This window comes from Haliotis rubra, unplaced genomic scaffold (genome assembly GCF_003918875.1).
Source record: "Haliotis rubra isolate DU_JTF1 unplaced genomic scaffold, ASM391887v1 Scf7, whole genome shotgun sequence".
Classification (NCBI taxonomy): domain Eukaryota; kingdom Metazoa; phylum Mollusca; class Gastropoda; order Lepetellida; family Haliotidae; genus Haliotis; species Haliotis rubra.
Genome location: NW_025767412.1, coordinates 1,337,525 through 1,354,381, shown reverse-complemented (window position 1 = coordinate 1,354,381; position 16,857 = coordinate 1,337,525). Strand labels below are relative to the sequence as shown.

General features: G+C 41.9%; 1 protein-coding gene across 3 annotated transcripts in view; it reads right to left on the bottom strand.

Moving 5' to 3' along the window:
- The window catches only part of LOC124258690 (dedicator of cytokinesis protein 3-like), a 150,582-nt gene that overhangs the window by 16,909 nt on the left and 116,816 nt on the right, over nt 1-16,857 (bottom strand). For all 3 annotated transcript variants that reach the window (XM_046692763.1, XM_046692764.1, XM_046692766.1), the window contains exons 37-43: nt 6,166-6,226; nt 4,905-5,147; nt 4,530-4,619; nt 3,465-3,575; nt 1,971-2,112; nt 1,484-1,650; nt 371-634 (exon numbers count right to left, since the gene is read on the bottom strand). In XM_046692763.1, coding sequence (XP_046548719.1) covers nt 371-634; nt 1,484-1,650; nt 1,971-2,112; nt 3,465-3,575; nt 4,530-4,619; nt 4,905-5,147; nt 6,166-6,226 — 1,078 coding nt within the window. The remainder of the gene's footprint in view (nt 1-370; nt 635-1,483; nt 1,651-1,970; nt 2,113-3,464; nt 3,576-4,529; nt 4,620-4,904; nt 5,148-6,165; nt 6,227-16,857) is intronic.

Sequence of the window (16,857 nt, the reverse complement as noted above, 5' to 3'; positions counted from 1 at the left end):
ACTCACTCACTCAAAAAGTCCAAATTGAACCTGATTCAGGATTAGGCTAGCTGGATGTGACTTTTCCATAACAAATACTCACAATAATAAGTGAGTGAGTTTAGTTTTACAGCTGTATTTCAGCTTAATAATGGTGGTCAAACCAAAACTGGCCTCCCACTGCAGAACTGCAGAACCAGAGGTAAAAGGTCTGCAAGTGGTAATCTATCGTATATATTCTTGTTGTTTGCATGTTGTTGAGTGCACTTCAGTACCAGATTCTAACATTATCTAATGCATACTGATACAAAATTAGATGTGACATTTCCGAAGTTTGTTCATCAGTTGTCATCAAGGAAATAATTCTCAAGGTCCAGTTGTCTCCCCTTACCTCCTGGTACTTGGGCAGGCCGCCGTTGACCACGCTGTTGATCACCCCTTGTAGTCTCATCATCAACTGCTGGAAGAACATGTCTGTGTTGGACTTACACCGGCCGGTCAGGTAGTCTATCTCCGTGTTGACCGTCCTCATGTTCTCAACCGCTACCAGAATGGGAGGCAGATGTATCACCTCTGTCTGTACCACCTCGTACCATCTCAGTATCCCTGGCAACTTGTAGCTGGTCTTCAACACCTTTCTCTCAAGGCACAGTGTCTGGAAACAAACAGAGAAAGTACTGGTAGCTTACTTACTGAATAGTTTCAGATTTGTTATTTTGGTTTGTGTTTTACACTCTAGTCTACAATATTCCTGCCATGATGTGCAGTCTGTATATAATTTAGTCTGAGGAAGAAAAAACAGTGGATGTTTTAATAAGGGCGAATGAGTAACTTTAGTTTTATGCCACTTTTAGCAATATACCAACAATATCATGACAGAGGAGCCCAGAAATGGCCTTCACACATTGTACCCATGCAGGGAATCGAACCTGGGTCTTCCGCGTGACAAGCGGACGTTTTGACCACTAGGCTAACCCACCGCCCCATTTTAATATGGGATATCTCACATCATTGAAAGGCAATGACATCTTATGATCAAGGACACAGCACCTGAGCACTACATCCACCTCAGTTGCTTCTCAGGACAGGCAAGGCTTATTGGGGGAAAATCTGGCCTGTGCTCACTAAGCATAACATTCTGGTGTTATTATTTACAAGCAAATGGTCAGTAAGATGGGGAGAGAGTTTAAAAACGTCTTCATGATTAGACGACTGTATGTGTGATAATACTTGACAAGAAACCAGAATGTGAATTGTATCCCATGATGCATCCTTGACGGTGCACGGATCTTTGTCTGTTACTTCTGTAAGCTGGTTTATGTAAACCAAGTGAGCATTTAATTAGCACCTAAGAAGATCCTGTTTACAACAAACAAAAAGTCAGTTATTACTGAGAATGCACAGAAATGTATAAATTTCACACATGGTATTTTACAATGGCTGGACCAAGTAAGGGCACAAGACTACTACTCTGTAATCTCAACTTGTTGCTTTCAACACCCACCTTAAATTCATTGTCCTTATTCCTTTCTCCTCGGTGGTAGGGTAGGTCAAACTGAAACATATCCACCTCGTTGACGCTGTAGAAGTTGCTGATCTCCATGGGAACTGTGTGACCTTGAAACTCTGACCTCTCAGAAGGCACAGGTTTCACGCTGCTGATCTGGATGCCTTCACAAGGGTCAAGGTCAAATATCTATTTTACAGTTCCATAATCACTAACATCAGAAATAACATGTACTGTCCCTATTCACAGAACCATGAAATGTGTTCAACTATAGAAAGGTTTTTCTTTACCTTGTTCGTTTCCAGTACCTACCCTGAGTAAGTGAGTGAGTGAAATCTTCACATAGACAAGCCAAAAACCATAATTACAAACAGCCTGGTATAAACCTGCAACATACACGTGACCTATTCCAACCTAGAATACCAACTAGTTGAGAGTGTGTGTAGAACTGGACATTTAACAACTTGCAATCAGGAAAGGATACATTGCTGCTCCCCTTCCCGGACTTTGTCGTCTGGAGGGGCCTTGCTGGTGAGAATAGAGGCTGATGGGAACTCCGTGGTCAGGTGACTCATGATGGTGGCTAGCTTTAGACACTCGTCTCCACGGTAGACAAACTCCTTGTTCTGGAATATTCAGGGGTGAAAATTAGATAAATTTACAACAACAAAAATATATATATATATAAAATACATTGCAGTTTTATATCAAACAGTGGGGCACCAAAATGTCCTTTGATAAAGTAAATGGACTTTCATCAGTCACTGGAGAATGAAGGGTAAGGGTGACACCTGGTGTTCTAGGATTAAGTCCTTGACAGAAACTTGTGCTATATGAATGCTTACAGCACATGAATAATAACACCTGGTGTTCTAGGATTAAGTCCTTGACAGAAACTTGTGCTATATGAATGCTTACAGCACATGAATAATAACAACTGGTGTTCTATGATTAAGTCCTTGACAGAAACTTGTGCTATATGAATGTTTACAGCACATGAATAATAACAACTGGTGTTCTATGATTAAGTCCTTGACAGAAACTTGTGCTATATGAATGCTTACAGCACATGAATAATAACAACTGGTGTTCTATGATTAAGTCCTTGACAGAAACTTGTGCTATATGAATGCTTACAGCACATAAATAATAACAACTGGTGTTCTAGGATTAAGTCCTTGACAGAAACTTGTGCTATATGAATGCTTACAGTACATGATTAATAACACCTGGTGTTCTATGATTAAGTCCTTGACAGAAACTTGTGCTATATGAATGCCTACAGCACATGAATAATAACAACTGGTGTTCTATGATTAAGTCCTTGACAGAAACTTGTGCTATATGAATGCTTACAGCACATGAATAATAACACCTGGTGTTCTATGATTAAGTCCTTGACAGAAACTTGTGCTATATGAATGCTTACAGCACATGAATAATAACACCTGGTGTTCTATGATTAAGTCCTTGACAGAAACTTGTGCCATATGAATGCTTACAGCACATGAATAATAACAACTGGTGTTCTATGATTAAGTCCAAGACTGAAATTAGAGCAGGATAACACCAGGTGTTCTTTGATGTAAATGATTAACAGCTACATAGAAACATGTACTTCAATTTACTAACCTGAGAAAGATTGAGAGAAGGAATAATTTCTTATAAAGCCAGCTCCATGTTTAGAATGTTAAACTTTTCATTAGTTCAATAAATACAGTGGAATGGAGTTCATCAAGTCACTAGGCTGCATGAGTCAACACAAAGGGTTACATTGTCTAAAGTTTGTAGACCTGTGAATGTCTGACTTGACATCACACCTGTTGGACAGTGCTTAATCCTTATTCAGGATTTACAAAGTTTTTCCCAAACATGGAGCACCATCTTTGTTCAGCTGATTAAATGTTTAAATTCCTTCTAAATACCAGATTATCTTTGGTGTGTATACAAGATGTCTTCCTACGAAACAAGTACGTACTCTGACAAATGGTGGGAAGCTCATGCCGTAGTAAGCCACTCTGTAGTAGGAAGGGTTCTGTCTCAAGGAGGATCCCTCTAGGATATTGTTGAAGAACGCTGCCTCTCGTTGCTGTGGTAACACAAGAAAGCAGCAACTCTATATATAACTAACATAGCATACAAAACAACAGTGTATCAACCTGACAAAAAATTCCATATAGTTTTAATTCAGTATATCAAAATCAAGAAAAAATTCTCTCCTTTCATGTATGGTCTCAAGGGAGACTACTCTGCCAACCATAATTAACAATGTTCACAATTTCCTAATTATCCAAATTAAGCTAAGATAATAAACTAAATTTCAAATTAAGTAAAATAAAGTTGATAATGAATTTGTATAAAATTAACACAAACACTGTCAATACAATACTATAACAAAGTTTAGCCTGTGTCACTTGTTGCATTGAAGTGTTCCCACCCTGTGGTGTCCCCTGACATTTACAGACTCCCTGCCATACTTCCGCAGACAGATTTAGATCTGGCGACCCAGGACAAAGCAGGCTGCAGAGTATCAGGCACGGTCTACGACAAGTTTGAGGGGGTCAAAGAGATAATAGTTCCAATTACAGGTCACAATTATTCTTTGTTTGTCTGGATTTAACCACTTCAGGTCTGTGAAGTATCAGTTGGATGTATCAAGATGTCCAACAAACTGAATTTGAGCTGATGTAAAATACTAACATGTGACAGTCTGCAGATTCAGCCGTAAGTCTGAAGCCAGAGTGTAGCAAAATGCCAGTAAGAGTCAAGTTCAGGCTATGAGTGAGATGAGATTAACTGCCTTATACAATAGGTCAATGCTACACTTTAGTCCTCAGGACATCTACAGACAATGCTTATTTGAGGAAAGACAGTCAAAGTTACTGATTTGTGAACTGAAACATTTGACAAAGTCATACAAGAAATGTATTTATTATGTATAAACTATAAATGTCTAATTTTTCATGAAATTACTTGGATAACTTAACAAGTGAAAACAGCAGGCTAATGTTTGTCAAACTAGCCAAATTTGTAAACAGCATACCAATATTTGACTCAGCTTCTTGTAGTTGAACAGCTTCTTCTCATAGACCTCCGCCAGCTCCTTGCAGAGTGGAATCCCATACTCCCAGGCCTGGAACACAGGGTGAGATCAGGTGACAAGGGGTCATATACTACAGTGTCCACAATTAAGTCAGAAGTAGACAAGCCCGTGTCCGTTAGATTATGTTTAACTAGAAATCAAAGAGTAATGCTCCCTCCGAGGGTCACATCCTCGCTCAGCAGACATTGTTATCATTTATCAAAGTTTCAAACTATTCAACTCAACAAATCCTTGCCAATTGTATTTCATATTATTGAAAGTATCACAAATCATGAGGATTCTTGGCTAAAAAAATACAACAAAAATGTCACTGACCTTGCCCTTGTCGAAGCACTCAATGACCTTGAGGGTGAGTTCTTCTTTCCTTTCCCATTCCTTCTGCGAGGGGTACCCGAGGTTGGCGGACAACTGGTCCGTGGTCCACCGCAACAGCTGTGCATACAGTTGCAGGGTGAGTCCAGCCTCGACAAAGTTGTTGGCGTCGTGATGGAGAATGAACAACTTGTTGATGTAGCGGATGTACATCTCCTCGCGGTTGATGTTGTCCTTGTAGAAATTCTGGAACAAACCTCCACTGTAGCATGTTCTGCTTATAACAATATCATTACTATTATTTTCATTTCCAATATCATACACATGGCAACAAGTGTGGGGCACAAGGGGCCTATATCCTGTATTGGTGACCCTACATAGGGACAAGTGTGGGGCACAAGGGGCCTATATCCTGTCTTGGTGCCCCTACAAAGGGACAAGTGTGGGGCACAAGGGGCCTATATCCTGTCTTGGTGCCCCTACATAGGGACAAGTGTGGGGCACAAGGGGCCTATATCCTGTCTTGGTGCCCCTACATAGGGACAAGTGTGGGGCACAAGGGGCCTATATCCTGTCTTGGTGCCCCAACATAGGGACAAGTGTGGGGCACAAGGGGCCTATATCCTGTCTTGGTGCCCCAACATAGGGACAAGTGTGGGGCACAAGGGGCCTATATATCCTGTCTTGGTGTCTTGGTGCCCCTACATAGGGACAATATCCTGTCTTGGTGCCCCACATAGGGACAAGTGTAGGGCACAAAGGGGCCTATATCCTGTCTTGGTGTGGGCACAAGGGGCCTATATCCTGTCTTGGTGCCCCTACATAGGGACAAGTGTGGGGCACAAGGGGCCTATATCCTGTCTTGGTGCCCCTACATAGGGACAAGTGTGGGGCACAAGGGGCCTATATCCTGTCTTGGTGCCCCAACATAGGGACAAGTGTGGGGCACAAGGGGACTTATATCCCATATTGGGGCACCAACACACTCACAAGTATAGGAAGCAGGGCATCTACATCCTGTCTTGGTGCCCAAACTGAGCAACAAGTATGGAGCACAAGGGACCTATCTATATCCTGCCTTGGTATGTTCAAGTATATATACAAGTATGGGGCAAAACTGATCTACTGAAAACCCCAAAGTTAAAATACAGGAAACGCAATTGTAGATTTCTGCCTTCAAATGAAATAAATTGTGGTTCATAGGACATATTTGGCAGACCTTGGTAAACAGCTGCTTATGTAAGTAACGATTAAAACAACTCACAAGAATGTTAAAAGTGCAGTGCATCTTCTTGTCTCGGTGTTCCTCCCCCTCAATAACTTGTCTGAAACAAACAGAATGGCAAAGTCAGAAAAACAAATCAGATCCCAAAGAAAAAAAAAGACTGTCACAGAACATTTCATAGTTACTGAAACTCTGTTATGACAGCAAAATAATTATGACAAGGATTATGCAAGGTTTATTTATGAAGTTAAAATGAACAGATGGATCAACAGAAGTTCCAGATCCAGAACATGTGTTGATGATTGTTGGCTTTTGTACTGGAGGTGGGTGGGCCGGTGGAGGTTCTACAGCTAGATCTCTCACAACTGTCCTGATGGTTGTTGGGTTTTGTACTGGAGGTGGGTGGGCCGGTGGAGGTTCTACAGCTAGATCTCTCACAACTGTCCTGATGGTTGTTGGGTTTTGTACTGGAGGTGGGTGGGCCGGTGGAGGTTCTACAGCTAGATCTCTCACAACTGTCCTGATGGTTGTTGGGTTTTGTACTGGAGGTGGGTGGGCCGGTGGAGGTTCTACAACTAGATCTCTCACAACTGTCCTGATGGTTGTTGGGTTATGTACTGGAGGTGGGTGGGCCGGTGGAGGTTCTACAGCTAGATCTCTCACAACTGTCCTGATGGTTGTTGGGTTTTGTACTGGAGGTGGGTGGGCCGGTGGAGGTTCTACAGCTAGATCTCTCACAACTGTCCTGATGGTTGTTGGGTTATGTACTGGAGGTGGGTGGGCCGGTGGAGGTTCTACAACTAGATCTCTCACAACTGTCCTGATGGTTGTTGGGTTATGTACTGGAGGTGGGTGGGCCGGTGGAGGTTCTACAACTAGATCTCTCACAACTGTCCTGATGGTTGTTGGGTTTTGTACTGGAGGTGGGTGGGCCAATGGAGGTTCTACAACTAGATCTCTCACAACTGTCCTGATGGTTGTTGGGTTTTGTACTGGAGGTGGGTGGGCCGGTGGAGGTTCTACAACTAGATCTCTAACAACTGTCCTGATGGTTGTTGGGTTTTGTACTGGAGGTGGGTGGGCCGGTGGAGGTTCTACAACTAGATCTCTCACAACTGTCCTGATGGTTGTTGGGTTTTGTACTGGAGGTGGGTGGGCCGGTGGAGGTTCTACAACTAGATCTCTCACAACTGTCCTGATGGTTGTTGGGTTATGTACTGGAGGTGGGTGGGCCGGTGGAGGTTCTACAACTAGATCTCTCACAACTGTGCTGATGGTTGTTGGGTTATGTACTGGAGGTGGGTGGGCGGTGGAGGTTTACAACTAGATCTCTCTCACAACTGTCCTGATGGTTGTTGGGTTTTGTACTGGAGGTGGGTGGGCGGTGGAGGTTCTACAACTAGATCTCTCACAACTGTCCTGATGGTTGTTGGGTTTTGTACTGGAGGTGGGTGGGCCGGTGGAGGTTCTACAACTAGATCTCTCACAACTGTCCTGATGGTTGTTGGGTTTTGTACTGGAGGTGGGTGGGCGGTGGAGGTTCTACAACTAGATCTCTCACAACTGTCCTGATGGTTGTTGGGTTTTGTACTGGAGGTGGGTGGTGGCCGGTAGAGGTTCTACAACTAGATCTCTCACAACTGTGCTGATGGTTGTTGGGTTTTGTACTGGAGGTGGGTGGGCCGGTGGAGGTTCTACAACTAGATCTCTCACAACTGTCCTGATGGTTGTTGGGTTTTGTACTGGAGGTGGGTGGGCGGTGGAGGTTCTACAACTAGATCTCTCTAACAACTGTCCTGATGGTTGTTGGGTTTTGTACTGGAAGTGGGTGGGCGGTGGAGGTTCTACAACTAAATCTCTCACAACTGTCCTGATGGTTGTTGGGTTTTGTACTGGAGGTGGGTGGGCCGGTGGAGGTTCTACAACTAGATCTCTCACAACTGTCCTGATGGTTGTTGGGTTTGTACTGGAGGTGGGTGGGCCGGTGGAGGTTCTACAACTAGATCTCTCACAACTGTCCTGATGGTTGTTGGGTTTTGTACTGGAGAAGGGTGGGCCGGTGGAGGTTCTACAACTAGATCTCTCACAACTGTCCTGATGGTTGTTGGGTTTGTACTGGAGAAGGGTGGGCCGGTGGAGGTTCTACAACTAGATCTCTCACAACTGTCCTGATGGTTGTTGGGTTTTGTACTGGAAAAGGGTTGAACATGAAAAGTTCTAGATCTTCATCTCTCATAACTGTGTTGATGATTGTTGGTTTTTGTACTAGCAGTGGTTGTGCCAGGTCAGGTTCCAGAACTAGATCTCTAACAACCTGTGTTGATGGTTGCTGGTTTTTGTACTGGCAGTGGGTCAGTGAGAAGTTCTAGAGCTAGATCTCTCACAACTGTGCTGACAGTGGTTGATGGTTGTTAGTTTTGCTTCTAGTGGTGGGTGGGTCACTGCAGATACTAGAATTATATTTCGTACAACCTCCCAGATACCACCAAACTGGTTGTATCACTTATACCCATTAGGAAGTCAAACCTGAGTACTCAGTAAACACACTAACCAGCGGGCTACTACATACTGTGTTAATCATAACCTCAATGGTTTCAAAATCAACTTAGTTCATACATCTACAGGTAACACAGTTGTAAATTAAAATCATGCAGGAACCTACTCCTTGGCAGACATTTAAGAATATTGAAACTTTTTACAGTACAGGTGTTCATTGCTAATGTATTCGTGCATTTCTGAAGCAATCAAAGACACGTCAAATTATGATATTATTTCCAGACGGGGTGAACTGCACTCAGTACACGAGTAAATTGTCATTATAGGAGTGTTGGGTTTCACACTCAAATTAACCTATATCTGTCAATGCTATGACCAAATTAAAGCAAACATTTCCGTGATTACTTTTCCTGTTACTTCAATTACAGTGCCACAGTTATCTGTTTATCTAATTGGTTTATTTGAAAACCCATCAACTCCACACTCTGAAATGTCCCAACGATGCATGATCACAAGTGTAACTATTTCTGTCAAGCCAGTTTACAAACACCTCTCGGAGTTCACTGCATTTCACAGAAAGTCAAAGCAACTCTATCCAAGTACAGTTACTTTTAGGATGCCCAGATCTATGAGTCTAGCCGGATATGTATCTTGGCACTTCCCTGTGTTTCACAAAGGGTCAATCCAACTCTATCTAGGTACATTCTCAGGCTTGCCATGATCAATGAGTCTAGCTTGTAAAATCTAGGTACGTGTCTGTTACATTAGGTCAATTCAACACTATCTTGATACAGACTTAGAGGTGTGCAGATCTTATGAGTCTACAGAAGGCCAATCCAACACTTTCTCAATACAGACTTTGGGGTGCCATGATCTATGAGTCTAGCTTGTAAAATCTGGGCACTAGTGTGTTTTACAGAAGGCCAATCCAACACTATCTCGATACAGACTTTGGGGTGCCATGATCCATGAGTCTAGCTTGTAAAATCTGGGCACTTGTGTTTTACAGAAGGCCAATCCAACACTATCTCGATACAGACTTTGGGGTGCCATGATCCATGAGTCTAGCTTGTAAAATCTGGGCACTTGTACAGAAGGTCAATCCAACACTATGGCACAGACTTTGGGGTGTGATCCATGAGTCTAGCTTGCAAAATCTGGGCAGAAGAAGGCCAATCCAACACTATCTCGATGCAGACTTTGGGGTGCCATGATCCATGAGTCTAGCTTGTAAAATCTGGGCACTTGTGTTGTGTTTTACAGAAGGCCAATCCAACACTATCTCGATGCAGACTTTGGGGTGCCATGATCCATGAGTCTAGCTTGTAAAATCTGGGCACTTGTGTTTTACAGAAGGCCAATCCAACACTATCTCGATGCAGACTTTGGGGTGCCATGATCCATGAGTCTAGCTTGTAAAATCTGGGCACTTGTGTTTTACAGAAGGTCAATACAACACTATCTCGATACAGACTTTGGGGTGCCTAGATCTATGAGTTTAGCTTATAAAATCTTGGCACTTGTGTTTTACAGAGGGCTAGTCCAACACTTTCTCGATACAGACTTTGGGGTGCCATGATCTATGAGTCTAGCTTGTAATATCTTGGCAAGTGTGTTTTACAGAAGGCCAATCCAACACTTTCTCGATACAGACTTTGGGGTGCCATGATCTGTGAGTCTAGATTGTAAAATCTTAGTATGTTCCTGTGTTTTACAGGTCATTCCAACACAATCTGAGTCCATGCTAAAAGTTGACCTGATATATGATTCTGTTTGGTGACATCTTTTCACTTCACTGAGTTTCACATGATTCCAATCATAAGTCACAATAAGATTTGAATGTCCTGAAAGATGCTATCCAGATGATGAAAAGTGATATTTGTTGTTGTGCACATACCAATTTGATGACCTCAGTTATTTCTAACCCAACAATTAATCAAAGAGGATAAACTGTTGAAGCCAGATCCAGTGACACTGGCCATGAGGTCCCAACTTTCTAATTGCAAAGAGAAACCTGAAATGATTTCATTATTTTGCTGACATTTATCATTTATTTATAAATAAATCTGTAAATGAAGAAACCAATATATTCAAGCCAAACTCTATAACAATCTTCTGTGGCAAGCTTTAAAGAATCAATAATACTTGAATGATAGATTGAAAACACTGCTTGTATCATAACTATTTACCTTGTACCATGGACACCAACAACCTACAGGCTACTTCAGGTGACAATCTTGGAACTGTACATTTTCAAGAAACAGTCTTGGTACTGTGTATGTTGGACAAGAAACACAGTCTTGGGACTGTATGTCTTCAAGAAACAGTCTCGGGACTGTATGTCTTCAAAAAACATAATCTTGGGACTGTATGTCTTCAAGAAACAGTCTCGGGACTGTATGTCTTCAAGAAACAGTCTTGGGACTGTATGTCTTCAAGAAACACAGTCTTGGGACTGTATGTCTTCAAGAAACATAATCTTTGGAATGTATGTCTTCACGAAACACAGTCTTGGGACTGTATGTCTTCAAGAAACATAATCTTGAGACTGTATGTCTTCAAGAAACATAATCTTTGGACTGTATGTCTTCAAGAAACAGAGTCTTGGGACTGTATGTCTTCAAGAAACACAGTCTTGGAAGTTAAGTTAGTGTCTTCACAAATGTTAGACCAGCTACATGGGCGTCAGCTTTAAGGTTGCACACTCCTGAGTTTTATGTCTTCAACAAATGTACAGAACAACTATGTCGGCATCATCTGTGTAGTCGCAGTGTCATGTGACCACATGACCTGAGACATGACGACAGCTACATTGGTAATCATCACAATCAGTAGAATCTTGATCCTGATCGTTGAGGAAAATGTTTCACAAAGCCTATACTTGTACCGAAATAGACAAAGAAAAAGGGGAAATAATGGGGAATTCGCTTCACTTCAGCAAGACTTCCTCATACACCTGGCAGAGCCTGTTTCTCACGGAAATATCGCATTAGTAGGATATAAATGTTCATGAACATTCTACCCCATTACTTACTAGTCCAGACAGTCTCAATGTCCAAGTCAGATTCTAGCCTCAAATTCTACGAATAAAATCATGCATTTCTATATGATTGATTGGTTGACTTAGCAAAGAATGAGCATGTTGTTTTCTCCAGGATATTATTAGGATTTATTCAATACACTGGCAGAACCCTGAACCAAAGAGGTTACGTGTCATGAATGGTGATGGTGAAGGGCTGTTGTGAGGAGGAGTGAGGAGGGGTGGGGATGGTGGGGAGGGGTGGGGATGGTGGAGAGGGGTGAAGTGAGGAACAGGAGCAGGTGTGTTGGAGGAGACAGGTGTGAAGGAGGAGACAAGTGTGTAGGAGGAGGCAGGTGTGTAGGAGGAGACAGGTGTGTAGGAGGAGACAGGTGTGAAGGAGGAGACAGGAGTGAAGGAGGAGAGATGTGTGTAGGAAGAGACACATGTGTAGTAGGAGAGAGGTGTGTTGGAGGAGACAGGAGTGAAGGAGGAGACAGGTGTGAAGGAGGAGACAAGTGTGTAGGAGGAGGCAGGTGTGTAGGAGGAGACAGGTGTATAGGAAGAGACAAGTGTGTAGTAGGAGACAGGTGTGTAGGGTAGGAGACAGATGTGAAGGAGACAGGTGTAAAGAAGGAAACAGGTGTATAGGAGGAGACAGGTGTGTAGGAGGAGAGAAATGTGAAGGCGACAGGTGTGTAGAAAGAAAGTTTGTAGGAAGAGACAGGTGTGTAGGAGGAGACAGGTGTGTAGGAAGAGAAAGCTATGATGGAGGAGATAGGCATGTAGGAGGAGACAGGTGTGTAGGAGGAGACAGGTATGTAGGAAGAGACAGGTATGATGGAGGAAATAGGCGTGTAGGAGGACACAGGTGTGTAGGAGGAGACAGGTATGTAGGAAGAGACAGGTATGATGGAGCAGACAGGTGTGTAGGAGGGGACAGGTGTGTAGAAAGAGACAGGTATGATGGAGGAGATAGGCATGTAGGAGGAGACAGGTGTGTAGGAAAAGACAGGTATGATGGAGCAGACAGGTGTGTAGGAGGGGACAGGTGTGTAGAAAGAGACAGGTATGATGGAGGAGATAGGCATGTAGGAGGAGACAGGTGTGTAGGAAAAGACAGGTATGATGGAGGAGATAGGCATGTAGGAGGAGACAGGTGTGTAGGAGGAGACAGGTATGTAGGAAGAGACAGGTATGATGGAGCAGACAGGTGTGTAGGAGGAGACAGGTGTGTAGGAGGGGACAGGTGTGTAGGAAAAGACAGGTGTGTAGGAAAAGACAGGTGTAATGGAGCAGACAGGTGTGTATAGGAAGCTTGTACTATAAGCTGAGAAGTTGTTTAATAGTGAAATGACACAACAACATACTGCTATCAAAACATATTCACCGGAACATATTTAGAGAACACAACAATGGTAATCAGTTTCAAGGCTGAGTTCACCTAAAGTTGACTGTTAACATTGAGGATACCCTTTACAACACTGAAACATTTACCCAGGAAATAATTACCATATAAATACCATCAAAAACCTCCAAGTAAGAGTGGATATCTTTAATGATTCTCAATGATACATTGACTCCTTCACTGTAATTAAATTAACCTCATAATCTAACTCCACAAAATAAAAAGTAAATCCAGCAAATTATAAGATCTGACAAACAGGAAGCAGAGATCCTTGAGAGCCCTCAAATCATCTTTAAATTCCTTCCCAATTGGAGCCAGCTGGCCCAAGAGACATGATGATAAAAATATTAAAATTCCACACAGAGCGTGCTTCTCCAGCAGGAAGTGATGGTTGGAGACAGAGGTAAACAAAGAGTAGCAGCAGCAGCAGCAGCTGCCTGGGGTCCTTCAGTGGTAGGTCACATAGACGCAGACAAGTCACTACATCAATACCAGTGGAAGAGACAGGAAACACCAGAGCAATAGTTGTATGGTAATGTATTCCAGACTCGAGGATTCTGTATGTAAAGTTTCCAGAAATATTGATGAATTGAAACAGAGGAGGCTTTTTAAGTTAGTGTTCATGTTTGTGTAGTTGAAGATTGGCAAAATTGTGCTTGTACAGCCCTATATTTATGCTGAGAATTATTTTCAGAATATGTTAATATCCAGGAAGTCCTAAACTTATGCTTAGTCCATGAATATATATAATTTTGATAGTAACAAATAATCCCATTTGAATTGAAAAGGAGCCCCGATGAGATGGGAAATTAAGATAAAATCTAAACTTGCTTCATTTAGATCTTTAGTATTGCAGGAAGGGCTAGGCAGGAGGGAAAATAATGTGGTACAGGGACTGTGACACAGACAAAGGGAGTCACAAAACAACCACTTTGCGAAACAATCATTCACTGAAACAGATCTGTCTGTGGTACAATATAGATAAAGAACACTCTACATGCATATGATTATTCGGTTTCATTGTGTATTCATAAACACTTACAATATATTTCAGCATTAAAGGCCATCGGCCATCAATACAATCATATGAATATTCATTACATTCTGCTTGCAAGGATACTTATATGGAATCAGTATTTTCTATTTCATCTTTTGAGAAGTTTGTACGCCAAAAGAAGAACACAAAGTCATTCATTAAAGAAAAGGAGGGCAGTGGACGGAGCAAGAATATTCTCGTTCAAGCCCCTAAGCTGTAACCTTTTAGACCATAACTTAAAGACGTAGAGACTAATATGATGCAGATGAAATAGAGCAAGTCAATGTTAAGAATCATAATGTCTCCTCCTTATAAAACTAACATTTTAAGGAACAACATGGAAATGCAAAAGTTCTTCATAAAAAAAAATAGTTTTACTCACAGAAAATCAATCTGCCACTGATTTGTCATATTGACTGTCATGGTATCATCAATGTTCTCATAAACATGCTAATTGTTCACACGTTATTAACATGGTTCAGACAGAGTTTCAAGGAAATAACCTTGGAACAAATAGCCTTTGCAGGAAGAACATGGTACAAACATATCCCCGCTGTAGTGTTGCAAATCAGTTGGGTCAAATAAGAAAAGATGATCGGCCCTTGAATATACAGCAGTATGTATTGAAATGGTTGTTCCTCTGTGGGTCTGTTTAACAGGAAAGATATCTAATGGTTTCAGGAAATAAACTTTATGTCTAAATGACACATTCCTTTAGCTCACCTGGTATGAGACAAGTATGCATGCAACATAGATTAAATTTATTGCTTTTCAAAATCGATGTTGGCTATTCACTTGTCTATAACCATTTTAAGCTTAGATGCTATGGTGTGTTTTCCTAGTTAAATAAACTCCAGCTTTTCCTGGTGAACTAAACTGACTATGGATTGTGTGTCCTACTGAACTAAATCATGGTCAGGGTGTTCCTGTGAACTTAATGGTCTAATGGTTGTTTGTCCTAGTGAACTCACCTGTCTAGGCCTGGTTGTCCTAGCAAACTCACCTGTGTAGACCTGGTTGTCTTAACGAACTCACCTGTCTAGGCCTGCTTGTCCTAGCGAACTCACCTGTCTAGGCAAACTAAACTGTGTAGGCCTGTTTGTCCTTGTGAACTAAACTGTATGTGGCCTGTTTGTTCCAGTGAACTCACCTGTCTAGGCATGTTTGTCCTAGTAAACTAAACAGTCTAGGCATGTTTGTCTTAATGAACTAAACTGTCTGAAGCCTGTTTGTCCTTGTGAATTCACTGGTCTAGGCCTGTTTTAGTAAACTAAATTGTAAGTGGCTTGTTTGTCCCAGTTAACTAAACTGGCTGTGGCCTTTTTGTCCTAGTAAACTCACCTGTCTAGGCCTGTTTGTCCTAGTAAACTCACCTGTCTAGGCCTTTTGTCCTTGTAAACTCACCTGTCTAGTTCTTTTGTCCTTGTGAACTCACCTGTCTAGGCCTGTTTGTCCCAGTGTCCTAAACTGTCCGTGGACAGCTTGTCTTTGGATCATTTATATGCTTCAAGTAAAGAATGTTTTGATATTTCCTGTTTATCCCAGTCAAAACTGGTTATGGCTCTTTTGGCCTTGTAATCTAAACTGTGTTCTTAGAAACAGTATCACTTTCAGAACACTTTTTTTCATCTCGAGAATAACTTACTTGAAACAGACAACTATTTCAGTTTCACATCCTTGTTTATGAAGAGTTTCTTCAAGCTGCAGGATCCTCACGTGTTGTTTCAATAACTGTCTATCTATCATTCTCTATCTATCATTCAATAACTGTCTATCTATCATTATGGCTGTGTTTAAAGTCTGCTTGTGTCAAAGTAGTCCACCAGATGTTTGGATTGATTAAGCCACTATATAAAATGAACGATTTTTCGGTGTTTGTTTTATATATACTCATGGAAACGAATAAGGGAACACATGAAAGTACAAGTGTTCCTTTATTCTTTTCCATGTTTCTTCACAAGGTATGTATTGCACTGTAAGTGAAATTCTGGAAGAATAAAGGAACACTTGTACTTTCATGTGTTCCCTTATTTGTTTCCATGAGTATATTTTGTCTGTAGGTATTACTTAATAATAATATGTATTTCTGGGAGATAATGTCAGCCTAGTGTTAAAGGGCAGTGGGAGTCTGTTATACAGACCCTGAAACAATCATATCCAAGAAAGCCCATACAAGTCTAGAATATGTGGCAAGTCTAGATAACCACAGTTTCAGAAACTGATGAAAGTCACTGGGATCTGTTTCATTATGTTTTATGAAATGTTTTATCTGTTAATATTTTCCTTTCAGAGACAAGATGTTAGTCTAGGGTAGTGGACGTGTGTTGCTCATGTCCTGAAATCCCAGCCTAGGTCTTCTGTAGCTGATGAATGGCATCTGGTCCTAGTCAACACACATCCCCATCTTCAGCTGATGTTTGCCTTCCATCTAGCAGTGGACTACAGCACTGAGAGGAGCCACAGCTCTACTTTGTTATGGGAAGATTAAACTGAGCCTGACGCCCTAACCAAACAGCAATTACCTTTTCTTTGAAGTGAGACACATACCACATGTAATACTGAGTGGGAGAAACTGGTGGGTGGGACCAGAGAAGAGACAGTAACAAGGAAGGTTAAACATTGTGGCCTGTGTTGTGCTGGGTGGGACCAGAGAAGGGACAAAACAAGGAATGGTAAACATTGTAGCCTGTGTTGTGGTGAGTGGGACCAGAGAAGGGACAAAACAAGGAATGGTAAACATTGTAGCCTGTGTTGTGGTGGGTGGGACCAGAG